At 41.3% G+C, this 23,098-nt stretch overlaps 1 protein-coding gene and 1 long non-coding RNA gene across 2 annotated transcripts in view; both read left to right on the top strand.

The window, feature by feature from the left end:
- LOC136448200 (fibrinogen-like protein 1) overlaps positions 1–14,837 on the top strand; it is an 84,337-nt gene extending 69,500 nt beyond the window's left edge. Inside the window, exons 2-6 of the mRNA XM_066447430.1 lie at positions 7,112–7,539; positions 8,222–8,316; positions 12,024–12,311; positions 12,701–12,811; positions 14,016–14,837. Coding sequence (XP_066303527.1) covers positions 7,112–7,539; positions 8,222–8,316; positions 12,024–12,311; positions 12,701–12,811; positions 14,016–14,198 — 1,105 coding nt within the window. The 3' untranslated portion in view covers positions 14,199–14,837. The remainder of the gene's footprint in view (positions 1–7,111; positions 7,540–8,221; positions 8,317–12,023; positions 12,312–12,700; positions 12,812–14,015) is intronic.
- A 720-nt stretch (positions 14,838–15,557) lies between these two features.
- LOC136448065 (uncharacterized) lies at positions 15,558–22,092 on the top strand. The gene is made up of 3 exons (XR_010757827.1): positions 15,558–15,954; positions 20,588–20,725; positions 21,177–22,092. It is a non-coding gene; the product is annotated as an uncharacterized lncRNA (long non-coding RNA).
- Positions 22,093–23,098: the final 1,006 nt, after the last annotated feature.

The raw sequence follows: 23,098 nt of genomic DNA, 5'->3' as shown, positions 1-23,098 counted from the left end.
TTGGTTATGTACTGTGTTATTACATATAGAAATACATGCACGGGTACAAAGAAAGCTGTCAAATACTTAAACAATTGCTTGCACTTACTGACAGGTTACTGCAGTCCTGTAATGCATATTGACTGTTACTTATAAGAGACACGCAAACTGGGTGCCCACAACTGTGCATTAATGATACATCTTCAATCTAGTAAAGACCTATGAATTTTCAAAGCATCTGGATCAGAGTCATTGCCATTGTAATAACTACATACACATGTACAATGCACAGGGATTTTTTAAAATGTTTTTTTAATCAGTTTGTCAGCCTGATGTTGTCGTCGATTCCACGAAGAAAGGGGGCTCGTACATCATCAACATACAAATCAAAAATAACAATACACAAAAGAGAGTTACATCACAATCTAATGCCTCGAATTTACATTTTGTCATCCGCTTTAACGTTATCATCATCACATTTGTTTTCATTTTGAAATTAAATTGCAGGAAGGATTTCTACATGGGTAAACTTTTCCTAGCTGTTAGACAGACTCAATGTATTGTTTAAGCCTCAATGCATGATAAAAGATAGGACTTGGTTGGTGTTGATACATGACTCCTCCATGCAGTCGAATCAGGTAATCCATTGTTGTCATCTCATGTGTACATATACATGATATTGGACATTGATGGGCTGCCTGGGTTGAATATTGTCAGCAGGCTCAGCACCTATAGAAAGAAGAACAAAAAAGGTGAAGGTTTAATGTCTTATAATCTTATGACAACTATAAAGACCTAATACACTACAGAGAATAGTCTTGGCAAGTTAAGCCTTTGACGCTTGTCCCTGTGACTGCTCACTCATCAAGAACTCTGATCTAGATTTGTCAACACACACACAAAAATACTTGTGCTCATATTCACACAAACATATATATATATATGTATATATACACACACACACACACACACACACACACACACACACACACATTATAAACACACAAATGCTCATTTTCACACACATATACACATACATACATACACACACACACACACACAGCTACACTCATGCACCCACAATTACACAAATTCACACAAACATGCACTCATTCACACACATATATATTCAAACACACACACATATATATATATAAATATATATTCAAACACACACACACACACACACACAATTTTCAAACACACACAAATACAGAAATTGATTTGTTTTGTACCACCTCAATCATCTGCATACTAATGTGTATGTATCACTATGTTATTTAAAAGGAAGGGTGAGTGACTCAGTGTATTTGGATTTATTTCTGCTTGTAAAATAGACCGATAAAGTAGTATCATTGTCATTTTAACTAACAAGTCCTTCATTTCAGGACAGACTGAATTTACATGCATGCAGCTAGATATGCTCTTTCCTGTGTGAAAATTTGCTCTTTCCCACAATTTTATTATAAAATGGAATAAGATATTGTCTGTTGAGTACCACTGTATGTATGAATACAGGGCAAGCTGCCACTCGCTTATTGGCTATAGTACAACCAGCTGCCCCTGCATACTTGTAAAGTAAAAGTTAATTTACAATGAAGGCAAGTACACACTGTACATATAAGTAACAGATCATAGACTCTGTTCATACCAGGAGTTGTGAACCAGGGTTTACCCAGGCACTGAGTCAGAGATTGATTCCTATTCAGGATTCCTGGTATAGGGATGAATGGTCAGAATCCGGATTAATCCTGAGGTAAGCCCCCTTCCCCCACAGAGCTTGATACTAGTATTTGGACCATTCAAATCCTGTTGAAAAATTGTATGATATGAAATATCACAGTACATGTTGTGTTACATGTAATTTAGGTGAAATTTGGAGCACAAAATCTGATCATAATGAGTCTGAATATCTTTCACCATAGATAGTGATGGGATTCTTGTCCAAGGATGAAACAGTGCACAGTGCTTTGTGGGTCACAAGGACAATTGCATCATAGACTATAGTCACTATACTGTGGGAATATGGATCCTGTTTAGCTTTCTGACAACACTACTGACTTTTAAACTAAAGGAAACTGTGTATGGATGGGAATAATCCAATAAATACCAGGACTGGTATAACAGGAAACATCATCAGATCAGACTTAGGACGAGGCATGTTGCTTTATGGTAACAGGGAACAGTTTGCAGGATTATTAAAGTAATAAAGACCAACTGAGTTCAACACTAAGAAGATGTTTTCCACTTAAGCATATTTTCAAAACATCTAAGAACCAACAAATTAAATTGCTGTGGCCCCAATGTCCCTCTCTTTCTCAGTTACATATGTCACATGTTGGGTTCCCGAAAAATGGCCCCAAGGCTATTCATGGGAGTTTGGCCTGTAATGGAATTTCTTTTAGAAAAAGATGGGGCAATCTATGGGTAGGCTGGAGAAACTGATGATATTGATGGACCTATGATGGGCGTGGTGACATGCACACACACACACACAGTATACATTCAACAAGCACACAACATATTACATACCAATACTCATACAGACATGCACACTACCAGGATCACACATACTCACAAACACTAAATTAAATACAGTCTGTATATCTGTATTCAAGGTGTGAGACAATTCTGTTATGAGTCATACAGTCTACAGAGCCTCACTCATTGCCTGGCCCATCAAACTTCCAGCTTTCTTTACTTTCCCTTGTACCCCTCCCCTCCCATTCCATTCCATTCCATTCGATTGTGTACTTAGAATTTTGTTTATAAAGAATCCAAAATTGGTGGCTTTTCTACCACTTAGTAGTATTGGTGGAGTTCTTCATATTGCTGCGACCAAGCTATAGCTGTGTACATGTACCTATTTTAGGTACAGGTACGGGTACACGGGTTTATATTAGGTACAGGTCCACACCTGAACCTGTACCTAAACTACTTGTTCGGAAAATGGTAGATTTTCAATAAGGACAAAAGCATGTTTGAACTGGTAACAACATAATATTTATCTGTGCTAGGTATTATTTTTTTACGAAAACAGAGATGAAAACTTGACTCCAGCCTTGCAAATGTGTTTTATGTGCTGGAGTATATTATGTAGATGTGGCTTTAGTTTAGTGCACTGCCAGAGTAATTTCATAGTAATTTCATCTGTCAAAGTGGCCATCCCCTGAGTCAGGCTTGACCTGATTAGTACCTGTCCAGTACCGGTCCACCAGGGTTCAGGTATTTTGGACCTGTACCCTAATTGACTGTACCCGGTACTGTATCCATACAGTGTACCGGTACACAGCTTTAGATCAAGCACTATACTAGTAATCTCCTTACCCCATCCCCCCCAGCAGTTGCCTTCCTTCCAGCCAAGGAGGTTAAATATCTAACCTCCTTGCTCCAGCCTACCCGAGGCTTGACCCAGTTTCTCCTCAAGCTAATAATAAATTCCATAAGAGGCCAAACCCCCATGCATAGCCTTAAAGCCTAGAAAGGGTAGGCGCCCACCCCACTAGCTAAGCCCTGGGGTAGCCACTTTTTCCGAAATGCTGTCACGTGTTTGAATAGTCCTATAACAGAACACAGCATGTTTATAAAATCTCCTCACTACTAATAATGCATATTGGGTAATTAAAGCATGATGCTTTTTCAAGCAGCTAGTGGCATTGCAATGTGGCTTTGCTACAGCTATCGTTTTTGAACAATCACACCGGGCACCCCCACTCTTCTCGATAAGTGTGTTGGGTCATTTCTTTTACATGCAGACGTTTGGCGCTTGAAGCTTATGCCTGAAGCTCCCTCATACACAGAGCTGCTGGACACCTGCCCACCATGCAAAATGACAAATGCAATATATAATCCTTTACAACGAATATATGAAGAGGGCAAAACAAGGAGCCCTGTATGTTGGCAGTTGATTGTTTCGAAGTTTCTTTTGTTTTTTCCTAACAATGAAATAGTCTCTGCACGGTAGGGCAGAGTGGGTAAAGACAAGATGGTATGGCTGTAAGTTCTGAATCATAGTGGTTAGAACCATTGGAGTCTGGAGGGGGGGGGCTTTCAATGAACAATAATCCAGGATGGTGGGCCATCCTTATACAATACAATTGTCTAATTCAGTCCTAGTATATATATGAAAAAAAGGGAAAAAATGGTTGTGATCCTTTCTTTAGTAACATTTTCTTAATGGTGGAAAGTGTCTGAGCTACAGTACCGGTCATGATCACGAAACATGCATCAGAAATCTGCAGTACGTTTAGCAGAAATTCGTGAAATTTTTGCAAAACCTCAGTTGCTTCCGAAGAACTGTTGGTTGCGTAATGACAAATTGTCTGGACTCTCGGATTGCGGAAGTTCTTCCGCAGAAGAAATCTAGATCTTCATCAGGATTCTAGTTCTGAAATTGTTGGTCCATACACCGCTGGAAGAGTCCATTCTTGTATGAGGGGGACATTTTCAAAAATTCAATTTTGGGCTTGGTTGATTATTAAAAAGGTCCAGTTTGTTTTTTGAATGGTCCAGTATGAATATGCAAGGAGGTTGAATATATTTAACCTCCTTGGAATATGGGTGCCTGGAAGAGCCCATCCATGCATAGGGTTTCAGACTGGAGAGATCTGACTGGTCTTCAATTCAATTCTTTATTCAAATACCAACATTGCAGACATACAACAAACGTTAGCCTGGATGGCGTTGATATGTTCTTACTTAATAATAGTTGAATGTTATTTTGGAATGCTCCATTTTTGCATTAGAACAGTTGCTTTTTACATGGGGAGGGAAATCGGCGATACATGATGTATTTGCTCGTGCAAATGTTGCCTTTCTAGTTATAAATATGAATTGGTATTTTTTTCTTTTATTTGAGTTGACTGTGTGATAGTTGTGTGCCAATTTGTTAGATTAAAAATAGAGAGAACGCTAGCGGCCCAAAAAAAGACCCCTTCCAATGAAATGGTATGGCTAACCTGCCACGTCACAAAATCAAGATGGCGGACACCACACATGCCGACAAAACCAGCAAAGGTTTTGCTACCCAAACCTGTAACAAGAAAGGCCGATGTTTGCTACCGAACAAATACAGCATATTTCACCCCCTCCTCATGCAATAATGGATGTTTTGCTTGTGTGTTCCTGCAACGTGACCTCTGGTAACCCGGCCAAATGGAACATGTGTTCCATTTGGCGGGTTCGTACCAAGTTTAAAGACCCGTGGGTCCGTACAAAGTTTAAAGACCCGCAGGTCCGTACGAAGTTTAAAGACCCGCAGGTCCGTAAGAAGTTTACAAAGCCACAGAAATGAAGATTACAGACCTGCAGATGGAGCCTTCTGATTGGTCAACGAAATCTAGCTATACGATAGTTTATAAACCTCAGTGTGCTGTATGAACTTGTAAGCACACAAAAATTGGTGCAGTTATCCGGCATAAGTGACAATGCTCCGTGCAGATATGTGGAGTCACTAACAATAGAGAGAATGGGACCCGGTTTGGGATTCGGTGCAATTTAGTGTAGTGTGCTTTAATCCGTCGTGCAATTAAGTGGCTTCTACTGTATTTGCATTTTTGAAACTGGTTGCAGCTAATGGGATACTGGTTGTCCATGTTGATACTGCCTTGTCACTGATAGATCTGCTGGGAGATTAGGTAAGGCAGGGTAGCCTCTGAAAGTCCTCATGCAACAGCAGCGTATACTTCTAGTATTTTTTTTTGTGGGGGGGGGGGGTACACGATTTCTTACATGGGCCAAAGGTCCATAAATGCCCACTTTAACTTTAAGGCAACATAAGTCCCTCGGCGGTGAAACACCCTAAGCCGGCATAAAGAAATCACGTTACATCACCCCAAATATATCAAATGTATATGCTGACATTCCAGGAAGTCTACGAAGGAAGCTAATTATAAGATGAAGATTATTAAAATCTGAATTAACCTCCTTGCTTCCTAAGACAGGGATGGTATAATAACCAACAGTCATATGAGCACACATGGGTTCACCCATAGTAATAGTCTCCGGCTAGTTGGGTAACCCTGGCATGTACGTACATGCATGCTGAACCTATAGATAAATAAATGAATGCCAAGATACTATATTATAGTTAAAAGGACTTGGCTATCTGTAAGTGTAACGTTAACATGGAATTGTTCACTGCTTCCCAATTCCAGGACAATCTTGGTCACCCAGGGCTCCTTGTTTTATTTCCACCTACGATTGAATTAGACAATTAGAAAACTACAGCTGGACGCTGTAGTAATACTAGTATTTAAACGTGTTACATGTTTTTAACGTTCATTGTTTTTTGTTGTTGTGGTCCTTGTTTAACGTCTATTATATCGCTAGACGTGGTCTCTTGGTGCTGGGTTACGCTTGGTTCAGTTACGAGTCAATTGTCTCTACATGTAACTCTTGGTGACATGTTTTGTTTTGTTTTCTAACCGTTTAATAATTAAGAGATTACGATATGTTTGGACAAGTATATATCCTCCTTGGTTTGGAAGGATAGTTCCATGCGTAATTGTCATCAACGGGTTAAGTGGAACCTGGAGTAAGACCTAACTTACCTGCAGTTGGGGTTAAGTGAAATGAATATGTTTGGAAAGGTAGATCCAGGCGTTTGTTCCAGTACGCTAGCTCCTCAAAGCGCCGAGGACTGGGCTGCGATCCGAGAGCGGCCATCTTGAGGTCACTTCTCTAGCTGGGGTCATTCCCGTCATTCCCGACATGCATCGTGCCTCCACTAGCCCGCCACCATACGGTCCGCCGTTACTCCTGGCCCGACTTTATCGACTAACGCTGTCATCTCCGGAGGAAAGGAGGACATCTCAGCCCCGTTACTACCGACTAACGGTGCACACCGTTATCCCATAGTTACTGTAAACGCTGTCTGTATGGGGTGACCATTGCTACTTTTACTAACATCACACGCAAGATTTGGAAAGAAGATGAGAATTTTAACAAACTTAAGTAGAATTTTGGGATAAAGTTGGCTTGGTATACAAATTTGCAATGAAGTAAAGTCAAGATAATAATTAGCACTTTTTGTCCATCACTTACGTCAACTTATTTGAGTCTTTCTTTTCTTATTATTACCATCACTGCCTTTGTAGTTTGAAGATTAACGTGCTTGATGTCATCCCCGAAGGTCAAGGGTAAGCACGCCCTCTGACGTAAGCCGTCCAGATGATAGTAGCGCTAATGATCGCCAGTTGGCAGCACTGCAGCGCGGCATCTTGTCCAGACGACTGTCTCGCCTGGAGGGACAGCTGCAAGTCATGCAGAACAGCATACTGGGGAGCCCAATGCTGCAAGAGCTGGTCCATCAAAGAGAAGATGTGGAGGTGCAGTTGTCGGGTCAGCAGGCTGCCATCGACAGCCTGCAGTTCCAGGCAGACGGCCTCCTCCAGCGCCTGTCCAGCCTGGAAATACTCGTCAACCGCATCAACCGCAACCAGGAGAAGTTCGAGACTTACGTCACCAAGTTGGTGGATCAGATGAAGGCCGTGCTACCCGGGAAGCTGGTGCGAGGCAGTGGGCTGAACAGTAATGTGCAGTATCAAGGCGTGCCGCGTGGTAAGCATCAGCATCAGCAGTAGTAGAAGTAGTAGTGGTAGTAGAAGTAGTAGTAGTAGTAGTAGTAGTACTAGCAGTAAAAGAAGAAAAAGGAGGAATAGTATAGTAGTAGTAGCAGTAGTAGTTGTAGTAGTAGCAGAATGAATGGTTTATTTCTCTAAAACGACAGCCAAATTATCAAACTTGTATACATGTACATATACGTACAAAGACATTACCACGGAACATTTTCAGTTATGATTAAGAATTACAAGGCGCAAATGTCTAAAATTCAATTACGTCATCAACTAATTATTTCCGTGCTATAATTGACACTCTAAGATTACGGACTTATGTTTATACATTTAATATCTTTTCGAAATTGTATTTCATCTATGTATTCCACGCACTGATATTTATCAAGAGCATAACTTCCACTTATTTTTCCATATACACATCTCGACTATCAATTTTCTTCTTATCAAGTTTTCAACGGTTGTGTCCATGCGTATATTTCAGCGTTTAACCAGGACGATAACGATTAAAACAAACACTGTTTGAAAGGTAATACGTTGTGGATTAAAATCCGTTCTATAAAGTTGTGCTGTCAACGGGAGTGCTCTGATACATACCACTATACATAGTCACTAAGTTGAGATATCCCTGTAGCGTTATACAGTTCTTTACACTTTCCGACTTTTAGACTGTGCGGAGGTGTATACCGGTGGGAACAAGACTAGCGGGGTGTACGACGTCAAACCGCAGGGGCAGCAGACCGACATGCCACACTCCGGACAGGTGGGACATTCTTGTAACAAACTACGCCTTATTAGCCTGGTCCCAGTCTCTAGGGGTTGGCTTAGGGGTGTTCTACCGGGCCCAGTCTGCTTTATTCGATTCGTTTCTGTCAGCCTGTTTACTAGGCTGCCATATAGAATTTCGCAGCCTTTCTACTTCAGCTGCCATATAGAGAGTTTCGCCGTGGGTGGCGACCTTATCTAATCCAAGACCATAAACACCCCCCGAGCGGCCTAAGCTGTCTGGGCGGACGGGGATCACTCCCAGCGCCGTAGAGATATCGGGGATGGTATGGTTTCCAGGCTAACTCCTTATATGCGCAAAGTAAAGTTAGTTCTTTATTCTTTATTAGAAATTGCAACAATACAATACACAGTGGAGCACCATGCAGACAAGCTGATGTTGCGGACCACTCAACAATACAATTACACTGAATACAACAAAAAGACCATTCATAGCATGGTACAATATAAAACAATGCATGATACAATATCAAACAAGAGTCAGAAGACCCAAAATCTCTATGAAATTTGTTTTTACATATGATGTGTTTTATTTGCCCTATTATTATTTGTTGTTGCCGCTGGTTGTTTTGTTTTATGTGCCAGAGGGTATCCACGTAATAGAAACTTGAAAGGCAACATTTTCGGGAAAATGCAGCATATCCCCCTCCCATTACCTACACCTCAAATATGACGTCCTTAGCATAAATTATGCAAAAGAGGTCTGCTTTAGCATAATGTATGGTCAGGTGTGTTCACCTTTCGTAAAGGTACCTACATCTGAAATATGTCATCCGTAGCTTTTATGGTAAGGGATATGCATAAATTAGCATAAGCCCCTCATTAGCATAATTTATGGCCAGGCTTTCTGACCTTTCCTAAAGGTACCTACATGTCAAATATGAAATCCGTAGCCTTTACAGTAAGGGAAATACAAGGTTATACCTAAATTATGCAAATGAGGTCCGCATTAGCATATTTTATGGACAGGTGTATCAACCTTCCCTAAAGGTACCTACATCTGAAATATGACATCCGTAGCTTTTAAGGTAAGGAAAATACAAGTTTATGCACAAATTATGCAAATGAGGCCCTCATTAGCATGATGTATGCCTGGTTTTCTGACCTTTCCCAATGGTACCTACATCTCAAATATGACATCCGTAGCCTTTACGGTAAGAGAAATACACATTTATGCATAAATTATACAAATGAGGTCCTCTTTAGCATAATTCATGGTCAAGTGTGTTTACTTTTCCGAAAGGTACCTACATCAGCAACATGTGCACTTTCCATAAGATACTCTTCTTCAAACAACCAGCCACTCTCCACAGTAAACTACACCTCGTATCCGACCAACATACTTACAGCACAAGATCTTCAAAAAGGAACGATTTCAAACTCCCAAAACCAAAAACATCATCTGCAACAAAGTCTTTTCTCTACCGGTGCTCAAAATCATACAACACTCTACCATATCATATCAGAACATCTGTACCATCCACATTCAAAATACACATCAAAGACAGACTAAAAATGGATACAAACATTATGAACTGGTAGCAATTTGAAATTGATGTAAATATGTATATACTATGTAATGTAATGTTATGTGTATGTGTTCCAATGTAATCTGTATGTTCAACATGATGTGACTCCAGGAAGAGTAGTGCAGTACACTAGCTTGTGTACTCACTAATGGAGTCGTTTTACCAATAAACCAATAAATAAACATCTCAAATATGACATCTGCAGCTATTACGTTAAGGGAAATACAAGTTTCTGCATACATTATGCAAATGAGGTCGTCATTAGCATAATTCATGTCCAGGTGCATTCACCTTTCCTAAAGTTACCTACTTCTCCAATATGACATCCGCAGCTTTTTCGGTTCGGGAAATACAAGTCAATGCATGAATTATGCAAATTAGGTCTTCATTAGCATTATTCATTGTTAGGTGTATGTACCTGTTCTAAAGGTACCTACATCTCAAATATAACATCCGTACTATGAAACATAAGGTACATATAACTTTCAGCAATTATACCATTAGCAGAGCTACGTGTACCACCCCACATCTACTTGGTTTTGGGCAGAAGAACCACCAGCTGTTGGGACTTAGGGAATACTTGTCCTAGATAAGAGACCAAGGGATTCAACAGGTGCGACCTCAAAGCTCGTACCCACAATAGAGAAGTAGATATTCCTCATTACTTATGCAAATTCAGTCCAAATTTGCATAATTCGCACTTCAGTTTGTACATCTCTCTCCAACCAACATGCGTACCAAATAACATGAAAATCTGTCGTTCCTTTCTTCAGTTATTCTCCTTGGAAACTTTTTACAAATACGCCATTGCAGTTCCAGTGACACATACCAGGGGACCCAAAATTGACCTTGACCTTTCTCCTCCCAGCACCTACCCAAATACCAAATATTATTACAATCCATCCACACGTTCTTCAGTTATGCTGATTTTAAGCGTCCGCACAGGATAACACACACGCAAACTCTATGCAAAACAATATTCCCATGAAAACGTCTTTTTTCATGGAGATAACAATGCATTAAGTATTGAATACGCAATTTAGAGGTGTCTCAGCTGGAAGCTACTTGGCAGCAAATCTTTTTGTTGCTGTAATGTAAGTGTGCAGTGCCTCAGGCAGTTGTTTGTTGATGACAAGGTTGTTGGAGGCTGACCCCTGGAGTAAGAGAGATACGGTTGGTTAGTTAGTTAGTTAGTTAGTTAGTTAAGAAACTGGATGGATTTTGAAAACGGTCAGACGTTTCAGGTAGCATCCGCGTACTACTTTTCGTCAGTGACTGATCCATGTTTTCCAATGCCTTTAACTAAAACTTAAAAGTACGATTTGACATGTAAATGAGGTGAAAAAATAGCCAAATAGGAAACCAGTAAAAGGCAGTTTAATACAAAGTCAAGACCAGGTTGATGCCAATGAGGCTCCTGTTATTTTCCTGTTGAGGGTGGGATTATAATAAGACTGGTGCATTTTGTTATATATTCCCTCTGATGACTCTCCGTTCGAACAGGCGAGGTTCATATACTCCTTATATGAACATCTATCTTAAGTTCCGGCTATGTAATACGCATCCTGTGAATAATACCTTCTCTATCTTGTGAGAGGACCAAATTTCAGTAAATAAATGTAGAACAAGGAATATAGAGAGATCTTTATTGACACAACAAAAGCACAGCGACTTTATAGTCATCTCAAAATACCGGGTATGAAAAATGAAATATATGATCTTAAGCGGTCTGAAAGCATACTGGTATATAATAGAACCATACAGCCAGGTAATATGGGCTAAAATGTTTACCCCGCACAACCTATATATTGGACAATCATTATGTTACGATGGTTACACCAGAAGCTTTTCTATTTCTATGTATTCGAACTGGTGCGAGGTTTTTGTGTGGGGGGGGGGGGGGGGGGGTTAGCTGACGGTTAGCTGACGGCGTCTATCCATAGCCGGGTCCCGGGTTGATTTTAACTGCGAGTTAAGAATCCAGTGGCCCTGCTCTGACCCCAGATAGCGCGGTAGCTGCAGGGTGCCCCACGAGTAGAAAAAAAAAGACAACTCATAAACTGGCGGTGCCGCCTTTTTTCATTGTGACCATAGCATAACCAGGTTCATCAATTATGCAAATAAGGTTTAGAATAATACGCATGTTTTCCTGTAGGGTGCACCTTTCTCCGTGTACTGTCGTGTTCGGTACCGCAGAGGTTGGACCGTGATCCAACGGCGGCAGGACGGGACAGTCAACTTCACCCGCTCCTGGACCGACTACAAGAACGGCTTCGGCGACCTGGGCGGAGAGTTCTGGCTGGGAAACGAGAAGATTCACGCCATCACGGCTCAGAAGAACTACACCCTGCGGATCGACATGTCGGATTGGGAGGGGAACAAGGCTTACGCGGAGTACGATCACTTCGCCATCGACAACGAATGGCAGGGCTACAGGCTGCGGGTGAGTAAAGCCTAGGACAAATGTTGTGTTTCCGGTTGCCCGACCAAGCATAGCAAAAACCTGCCGAACCTATTGGTTGGCCGCTGGCAAGTTGCAGATCTTTTTAATCTGACATCTGGGTGCTGAGATTTAAAGCACGCCTCCTGTATTTCATACTCTATGAATAGATGATGTAAAAATGTGTAGGTCTAGTTTGAGATGGTGCTCCTTTCTCAGCGGACCTTGTGCAGCTTGTTTTTTTTACACAGTTCACACCGCGAATACGAGATAATGATACAAATATATGCTAAAGCATTGCTATAGAAGTTATTCACATGAACATTTTGTTCTGGAGAATATTTTCAATTTCTGGGCCCAAATCTTACATAGTGCACCTTTAACGTCCTCAGGTGAGCGGGTACAGCGGCACCGCGGGGGAGTCCATGTACGCTAACCATGACTCAGCCTTCAGCACCAGGGACAAGGGCAGTGAGAACCAGGGATGGGTGGATTGCCCGAAGGTGGGTCAAATATATATGAATGAATTAATGAATGATTCTATTGCACAACAATTGCATCGTTGACAATGTATGGCAATGTACAGATAACATAATTAACAATCTAGGTTATGTGTCCACAATTCTAATTACTACTTAATCATATAAAATACAAACAACAGTGATAACTAAATGGCACTATGCTTAATATCACATTGCATATTTCTAGGCTACTTTGCGACTTTACGTTGGTCAAATCTCATTTAGGAACAGTACAGTTTCTTTTTTGCATAGCGTTATGAATGTATCGGCCTATGTGAATAGATATGGAATCTGGACATGATAAATGTACATTGGTAGTATCGGTACTTGTGTGTGGCAGGGTAATATTCGACTAACATGTAATTAATTGCATTAACTTTGGTTTTTCATCATTATAGGTAGGGCATATAATCAGAAAGTGATATTCGTCTTCAAAATATGAAGGGCATAGTCTTTGGTCTTTTGATATGTTGCGGTGGCGACCTTTTTCGATTTCTGCGCACCTATATTCTCAGTTTGGTGATGCTGGTCACAAAATTTTTGTTTTGAATAAATAATAGGTATTTTTTTGTATATTCCGGGTCAAGCTAGCCAGAAGGGTATGTTTTTGTCAAGCGACGGGTGCTTCTTCCAGGTAGATGAGCCTGCGACTGGCCGGAGTGCATGCAGCTTTGAACAGTTTCAACACGCATAACAGTGGCTTGTGGATATATTCTTGCCACTAAAGCAAACATTATCGTAAGTCATGCATCGGAGGATGATTTAACAGCTCGCCATATAAGAATGAAATGGAAGTGTCGCATCCTGAACATAGGACGACATGGCGTTGGGACGAAGTGAGACGTGTTGACTGTAGGCTATCCTAATCTGACACGAAAAGAACTGCATTACAACTCTTCCCACGTCTATTTAACTCCTGTAACGCTATCTGACGTGTATCAATGGGCTGGTGGTAAGGTCAGGGTGTGTTTGGGGATCAAATTTGACTCTAAATCTAAAACTGGTAAGACTGCTCCCGACCTACCACCAACCTTGGTTGGCTGGTGGTCGGGAGCCATGTTCGACTAAATTCAAGCTGGTGTGTTACGCCGAAAGGCGGTTATACCGGCTATACAGATACAGATACTATGCGTAACCGGGACTTTAGGGTACCGATGTTTTATATCATTGGTTCTTTCCGTTTCAGGAGTTGAAGGGAGGTTGGTGGTACACACAGTGCGGGGACTCCAACCTGAACGGACTGTACCACCGGCAGGGGGAGCACGAGGCCCAGGCAGACGGCGTGTTCTGGTGGTGGTGGAAACGGGACTGGTACTCCCTCAAGTCCGTGGAGATGGCGGTGTTCCCCCACTACTACCCCGTCTTCTGAACTGTCATACTTATAGAGAAACACATTTGCTAAGTTGATTTCAGAGCGCAACAACACGATATCTAGGATTAGGACATTTATTCTTCGAAAGTGATCTTGATTTGATTCCGATAATCATGATGGTTTCGTTTGGAAAGGTACAGGAGAGAGTACCAAAGTATGGACAGTTTTGTGGCAAGGTGCGGTCACACACACGTATATTCAAGTCGGTATGAGTTAACGTTGCGTATTAACATTTTTCGTGTAGATAACTTTGCGGGGAAGAAGCTGTTTTCTACTTTGATCACCAGCTGTGCATCCTTGTTATCGAACCGAGAAAAAAAAACTTCTTCGGCCGGGCGCAAACTTATACTAAACCAAAAACATGTTAATACGGAACTCATACGGACTTGAATATACGCTCAATTGTGAATGAGCCCTTAAGAGAGACTGTCACCAGGATAACAGCCTATCTTCGCTCATCACTCTACGTGTCTTCTCATTGCGATGCTGTTTATTCGAAATCTTAATTGTTAACTGCTGGAATGGTTTGCATGGTCTTCAGAGACGCAAACCGGTTGTAGCGAAACGTGCCATACTCTCTCAGTATAGTGTAATATTTCAATGAATAAAACAATGATAAATTCATAGCAACTCGGTGCCCATGTGCTAATTACATGTAACATGACAAGCACAGACAAATAATGTAGAACAGTACAGCATGTAGACTAGAGTAGACACGTGTCTACTCTAGTCTAAATGCTGACTCCAAATTCTAACTTATTGGATTAGAATATGACTCCTTTTTCTGAGACGGGAAGACGACGGCATTGACATGACAGTAACAACTTATTCTATATTATGTATACTATATTACGTCACAAGCAAGCTATGCTGGAAAGAGGAGGCGTGTTCATTCAATGGCAACCGATGTTTACGTTCAGGACCGTTAAGAATCCTCATTTGCAAAGGTCGAAACATGCTTACATGTTAACAAATAGCCTCTTCGCTTTTCAGCAACACTTGTCCGGTCGCTATGGACACCTTTGTCAACAAACCACGCCTGCGTATTTCAAAGCCTAATGCCTTGTCTCATGAATATTTAATGTGGGAACATTTGAAACGGATCATTGGAGGCTAATTGACGTCGTAGAGAACAAGACCGATCAGAACCCAGTGGCATTTATGGACTAGCACTATAATCACACCCACCCATCCAAAAGATAAGCCAACACCAAAACGCTATAGAGCTGTCTACAGAGCTACAGACAACTAATTTTTTGGTAATATACACGTAGTTCTTCAGGTGTTATTTTTTCAAGGAATGTTGATGAAACGTCAGCTCCTGTGCCTTTTGAACTTGCCACTGTTTTGACACACCCACTCACAGTAGGATGTTTGTCTTTTTGTCTTCTCAGTACAACTGAAAGGTCGAGGGGATCGCTTTCAGGGTTCACTGACAACCCATAGTCTAAAAGCACGTTGGTTACAGGCTCTCAGTTCTTTTGGCAAAAACCCATTTGTCCTTGATCAAGACCCGAGTGTCTTTGAAAAAAAAAGAAACATGCTACGCAAAATTTGTGCTTGTAAGAAGAGGGTCAGGTACGTGAATGTGCCCCGCCGCTGCGCAGTGTGGGGGGGACTTGTGTGCCTATTTCTCTGCAGTCTTCTCCATTTCTACGTTCTACCTGGCGCCACGGCGGGCTACAACGATGACTGTTACCTTTCGCGAGAACAACTGGAGGACATGCGGCACTTGGTCGTCACTGTTTGTCAGGTGAGTATACGGGAAGAGTATACAGAGCCTGAAAGACTTGAGGGGAAATCATTTTGTGCTAATGCTACGGTCACATTTGCACCGGTGCCCGTAGGGGGGTAGTCCTGGCCGGACCCCGAAGACACAAATTTGTCCCGGTGAACTGCTGAACACCGGAAGGGTACCTCTCGGTGCTGTCACAATCAGCATGAACACAGTGGTATACCGTTGACGGGAGCGGTCCTAATCCCGACACATCCCTAATCCCGACATAGTTTGGAAAACAAATGTTACGGCGCTGCGCATATTTCCCCGTATATGATAAGGACCAATAACAATATTGACTAAGTTGGTATGTTAAAAAGAGCAAGGTCACAACATATCTCTAATCTCGTAATCTCCAATAACTGACGACTGAAAAATTTATTTGAATTTCGAGCTTTTGAGGGGATTGACGAGCGAATTTCTCTGTGTAGAACATGGAATATTTCAGAATGACACCACATATAAAAGAAATGTTTCTTGAAATTTACAAAAGCCCACACCTGTGTCTTGCCGCAGTGTATCTATTATTGGATAATTCGAGCTAACACGGCGGGCGTTGTTTACGACGTCTCCGTGTTCCGCCATATTTTTTGATCATGTGATTCATTTCAATGTGGCCACGAACGTAAAACGCAAGAAGGCGTCAACTGTACTTGCAGTGTTGTAAGCACAGAACCGATCGGCAGAATGAAAATAAAACAAGTTTTTCTGAGTTTGTGACAGAAAACAGGTGTAGAGTATGTTAGTGTTATTTTTCATGCTTCAAATACTACGCTTTATCCAACAATCACCTTTTATTCTTTAGTTCGGTACTCGTACCTTTTGTGATGGAACATTCCTTGCGCAAAAGTACGAAAAAACCAACTGTCGCTTCCGCGTGCCGTAACTCTCCAGCGCAAAGCGCTAAAAATATGATAAATACACGTCTGTGAAGCTTTTTAATTCTAGTTACAAGACTGAAGCTCATGTTGCATGTGTTAAATGTCACACACTGTGACACACACCTTTACGAAAGGACTGTGCGTTTGCTTAGAACATATGTCGGGATAAGAACGTGAACTGCCTGACAGGGTGCCTTTTTGTGACCTAAGCATAACATTCCTTACGTAATACAGTGTGATGTCACGACTGCCTCTTGGCTTCTTCAGCTGCTTCCTCCCTTCACAGGTGGTTTCGCCCCCTTCAGCAGTACCTCCTCCGGGAGGCGGGGCAGCAGTACTGGCCAGGTACTGCCAGCCGAGAGTCTTCCACTGTTGGTCTCCACTCCTAAACCACAGCCAGCGGGACGCCTTCTCCGCTTCTTCCGCTAGCTTCTTAGTTGTTTCCCTCCTTCCTTTGCCCTTCACGCCTGTGGCGCCTGGTTTGGTTTGGTTTAAGTTTGGTTTTGAAACTATAACTTGTTTTTGAACAGATGTTTTGTTCGGGGTCTTCTAGGATGTCCTTTAGAGGGTGGCGGTAGCTATGTGCAACCTTGAATCCACTAGAAAACTGTTTCGTATGCTGTCAAAGAACTAGTCATATGTCTACAAGTACAGCTAGGGATATGTTTCACAGTGTGCAATCAAGGGAATTACTAGTATTATGTTTACCTTCACAAAAGTAGACATATTGTTTTTGCTCAGTTTCTTCCTCCTCTTCTCCTTCCTCATCTCTTTCCTCTTCTCCTTCCTCATCTCCTTCCTCTTCTCTTTCCTCTTATCTTCTTCTTCTTCCTCTTCTTCTTCTTCCTCTTCTTCTCCAAACAATGAAAAACCATAACGTTAGATATTTCCACAAGCAGAGCTTGGAATAACTTGAAATTCAGCAAGCTGGTAGGTCAATACATACGTCACTGAACTTAAGTCGTTTTGTGTCATAGAGATCTAAAAATGGCATCTTAGACACAAAATAGAACTTTAGAATCCTAATAGCCCATAGAATGCCTTTTGAATTTAGAACAATGTTCGATCCACCGGCGCACACCCGATTTGGAGTCACCCGCGGTCATACTGTAAACCAGCTGCGTCATTTTTTTCTCTCTGGGAGCTTTTTAAAAAACAGAAAACCTAATTTTTCATAAATACTATTTTTACACGGCAAATCTATGCTGGGTGTCATTTTGCCGATCTGGAATCTACAGGGATTGTTGATGGATGGCACAATGTTGACAATTTTTGCAGCTTCAACCATTGACATTGTCATGACAACTAGTCAACTTAAAATGACACCGGGTTGGTGGTAATGCATTTATTAAACTCATACCGTCACATTTTTACTGACTGGTCGGCAACTGTGGTAACGTGCGTTATACATGGTATGAATATATGGTAACGTGGGGTGCCACAAGTTGCACTTTGGGTGTCCCCTAGGCCTGACTTTGAAACAATAGACAGAAGAGAGCCATATTCGTTTTCATCCAGAGTTTTGAATGAGAAATTTAGGCATAGAGTTGTCGGCTGTGTGAAACACGGATCGGTGTATAGAATTAGTTGACCGATTTTTGCGTCACCAAGAAAATCTGAGCATAGACTAGAGTTCGGCGACCTCATACCTTCATAAATGTTTAGAGCTTTTGTACATTTTATGCAAAATAACTTATCAATCAACATAATTATGGTGACATTCACCCTCAACTAACTTACACATGTCACGGGTATTTATCACTAAGCAGTTTTGTCATTTGCATGTTTGTTGTCTGTTTATTTTCCACCTGACATGAATTACATATGTTACACTTGTTGAAGTCCAGTTATGGAAAACAGTGGAATTATAGAATTTCCTAATTAATACTGCAAACTAAGTCCTTATTTGCATAATGTGTATCTAATTATTTACATCTCTACATGCCTGAAATTATGTAAATCCGTCGATCTCTTCCTCAATTATCCTCTTTGGAATATTTTGACATAAATGTCCCTGCAGTTCCAAAATTGAATGTTAGGGGGCCCACCCACCCCACTTTATCTTGACGTCAAAAGCTATCTGATACCCAAATGTCAAGTCCAGAACAAGAAACACATTGGAAATACTGCTATGATAGAATTTTCTCATTAATTATGCAGATTTTGTGCTCCCCGCACCATTGGTATCATCCCAGGGATCCGGAAGCCAGTTTTACGACCGAAGGCCAATTTTGTGATTACTATCTTGAACAAAATGAATGACAAAGCACAGAATTGTTGGGAACATTTTCAAAACGAAAGCGGCATCAAATCAATGGAATTGGGGTCTGTAACATGCTACTAGAAAAGACTGGGCGAAATTTGTAAAATAATGTTGAGCGTCCACATATAACGCATACAGTAAAAACACAGGTTTGATGATATGTGAGATTTTGATGAGAGTAAGGCAGCAAGCCAATCACAAAAAGGATAAGGGGCACCCAAAAAGCAGTGATTTGTAAGAATGAAAAAAAATATAGACCTAGAATTTTAAAGCAAAATTTATTACAGCTCACTATGTAACAGAACTTAAAGGCAACCTAAGCAATATTAGGGCGCTGAAAGTCATATATTCAAAATCAATTTTTTTTCTGATTTCTATCCATAGTAAGTTTAGATAACACTATACCATTACATATCGACCATCATGGAGCAAAAATGTGTTGTCGTTGTGTGGTGGGAACTCATTGAAAATCTGAGCACTTGGAGGCCAGCCATCATTTCAAATCTTCCAAGCATGCACGATTCTGACCGATAAGTCCCGAACGCACCCGAAGAAATAATCACGTGGTCATGGCTCAATGTCCTTGGGCATTGTGACGTCACGCGGCCGGAAGTTACCGAAAATTGTCGACAGAAAACGGTTACGGCTGGATTCTGGGCTGATTTTTGGGGGGACCCAATAAATAATATTCTCCTTTTGTGGCTTGCTTCTGTGCTATTTTTAAATGCCCAAAGTCTGAAATGATGATGTAGATGTGCTAATATGGGGAAGCAAATGTCAATTTCAACCTCACAAAACAGAATTTTTTTCCCAGAATATTTCAAGTTTTACCCCCTGAAATCGCTTAGGGCACCTTTAACAAGAGTGTAAGGCTTAGTCTCTTTCAAACTTCATTGGTCCGTTGTGAGTGATTTGTGACACTAGACAATACCGAATTATCATCTCGAAATTTCTGGCAAAATTGTCGGGGGGGGGGCAATATCAGAAAATATATTAAATTGATCACTTGTAACCATAAGCGCCCAGCTAGCCATGCATTTGTTTGCTTTTTACCTCCATGTTGTATGGGGATATATCTGAAGAACCGCTGGATGGCTTGCGATGGTAGTTGGTAGCCTCCACCAGGCCTTCCTTCATTTGTTCTTCGGGCGTATGGATCGTAGAATTCGGCCACGGTAAAGTTAATAATGTATCTGCGAATGAAACCCTCCGGTGGCCAAACTCCCGGACTGGCAAACATTCTCCCTAAGGCCGGCGTGGCTAGTCTGGTAGAGACGAGGTATTTGGTCAGTGGGTGGTTGGGGTGAACCCGACGGTGAAGGCCTCCAGGTGGTTCACCTTGGTATTGCAGCAGCATTTTTTTGTATCTTTGGTCCTGGATGTGCTGTGCCGGTCTTGTTTCAGGTAAGAAAGACACGTTACATTCTGTACTTTCACATTTTCACATGTTTTTACGCGCTCGTAGGTCTTGGAAGAGTTGAACCAGACATACTGGCTGGACTACGGGACGCTGCTCGGCGCCGTGAGGATGGGAGATGTCCTGCCCCATGATGCAGATGTGGACATAAGTCGACTGAAGTTGGAGTCGAGGGCTGCTGAATGGGTGAATAGAATCATTTTCAGCTCTTAACCGATTTGCGTCAACGTAATGCTTCTTGTGTTTTCCGTGTCGGTCTGAAAAAACTGAGAGTTGTAAAAAAAAAATCAAAAGTTCCATTGTTCCCATATTTACAAGAGATGCAAATTTTCCGATTTGGAATCAGATATATACGCCTTCATATCTGTTATGACATCCTAGAGATCTTATACGATATTTCCGTACACAAAGTAAAGTGATTACCATGAGCATTTTGATCAGACGGGGGCCGATACCGACTGCTTCCGTTCAGATCCAACTTGAGAGAGATCGGAGGAATGATCGGAAGGTTGTGGGTATCAAAGCGCTTTACTTTGGGTACGGAAATAGCGTATAATATCTCTACAATGTACGCATTATCTTCGACTTTATGAAATACGTTAGGTTAAGAAGTATTAAAACTGGATTCATTCTACAGCATTTTGGGTCTCGATTCCGCCAGCGTCTCCGAGACTTTGGAATCGAAGGAAATGCAATGATGGCCATGTACAGGGGAGCCACGGCAGACTTGTTCAATTGGGACCTGGTGGTACAAAAGGCGGGGAAATCGCACAAACCGTTAGCTATGTTACGTTATTCGATTAGCACTGGGGAAACGTTTATTGAAGGACTGAAGTATCTTACGGCAAACGTAGACCTACCGAAAAGTCTCGTCCTTCCCACGACAAAAATGACTTTCCGAGGGAAGCAGTTGAGGGTGCCGCGGGACTACCGGCGCGTTCTCGCCGAAAGGTACCCCCTGACGTGGTGGGTACGGTTTCCTTACAAATGGAAATGTTGGTTACCCTGGGTACATCCTCCGGAACCAAAGAAATGACTCAACATGTTTGCATAATCACAAGTTGCTGAAGTCACATGTCTGTGTGGCATACGTTACTGGTCATTGAAACTGACGAAGGCTGCAGTACGGACAGTCAGTTGAATGCCATTTGCTCAACCCAGTCAGACATCTACTTAATATATACAAAACAAGAGCTTTTAAAAAAAGCTGGCGTTTCGGCTACGTTTATGAGTGTGAATTGTCTTTTCCCTTTACTTGAAGTAAAATCTGCCAGAGGACGTCACTCAAGGGCTGTTCAGTCTATAAGAAAAATTGTCATTTTGGGAAATGAGTACTGTTTTAATAGAGAAAGGCAGATTGGGGAAAGCAATTTTGAACTTACGTCACTTAACTTAAGTGCTTTGGAAAAAGCTGGTCTTGGCCTACAACTTGTACTTATTTGTAAAATGTACAATAGGCTCATTATAAAAGCTATCAATGTAATTATGTACATGGCACGCAATAAAACATAAAATTTGAAAAAAGCACCATTGAATCATCAGCACTATGGTAATTAAGTGAAATAGAAGTTCATAACAGCTAAGGTTCTATCTAAAATGACTACCAAATGTCAAACAAATCAACAGCTACCTCATCCGTATTATTCTGGTTTCTTTTCTGGGTAATTTTGCTAAAATTCATGAAAATTCCCATAGTTTTGTGCCGAGCGGCGCCACTTTCCACGTCCGTGTTGTCTGAATGAAGTCGATACTGAACAATGGAGCATTTGCTACTGTAACAAAGGATCGCTGTTTTGCAAACAACATCAAGAGCCTCTGTTTACATCGGGGATAGAAGTTTAGTGGCGAGTGTTTTGCAAGAATCATCTTACCGCGCATAGGAGCCGCTGCACGGTATTTTCCATTACAATGAACAGAAAAATTCGAATGCCGGGTTTGGAATCTATGAAGTCCTGTTCATAAGACAAAGGCCTTGTATATATTAAATGAATATTTAAAAATAACAAATATAAAATATTTCTTTATTTATTAATGAAAAAATGATATTCATAAATATGATATTGATAGATTAATATAATATCAATATATATTTTTGATATTCAATATCTAAAAAGAAAAAAAATCCATGCACGGACACGAACCCGGATCTTCTGGGTCCGAAGTGCTTCGCGTTGCCAGATGGGCTAAGCTGCGGTACGTTACCCGTATCTCTGTACGTAATGCTATAACCTCACTATATGGTATCATTTATGCCGATTTTTGGTCGTTTTCTTGATGAAATCATTTTTTTTCTTCTGCAATCTTGTGGAATAGATGTAATATGGTCATTTTTCAGGATATCAAAGTCCGAAACCACAATGCAATGATATTTCCGAACAGTTGTAGCAGTTACATGCGGTCGCCCTCCTGTGTGACATGCAAATCTAGCCTGCCTGCCTTTTCGTGCTCCCTTGCCATATAAGGCAACGGCTATACAAGGATTTGGGAACGTATTGCCATATAAGGTCTTCTGGTGTGCGACACAGTGTTGAACCAAACAGCAAGGTAGCAGAACGACTG

This window comes from Branchiostoma lanceolatum, chromosome 14, assembly GCF_035083965.1.
Source record: "Branchiostoma lanceolatum isolate klBraLanc5 chromosome 14, klBraLanc5.hap2, whole genome shotgun sequence".
Classification (NCBI taxonomy): Eukaryota; Metazoa; Chordata; class Leptocardii; order Amphioxiformes; family Branchiostomatidae; genus Branchiostoma; species Branchiostoma lanceolatum.
The sequence above is the reverse complement of the archived record's forward strand: the minus strand, read 5'-3'. Positions and strand labels throughout refer to the sequence as shown.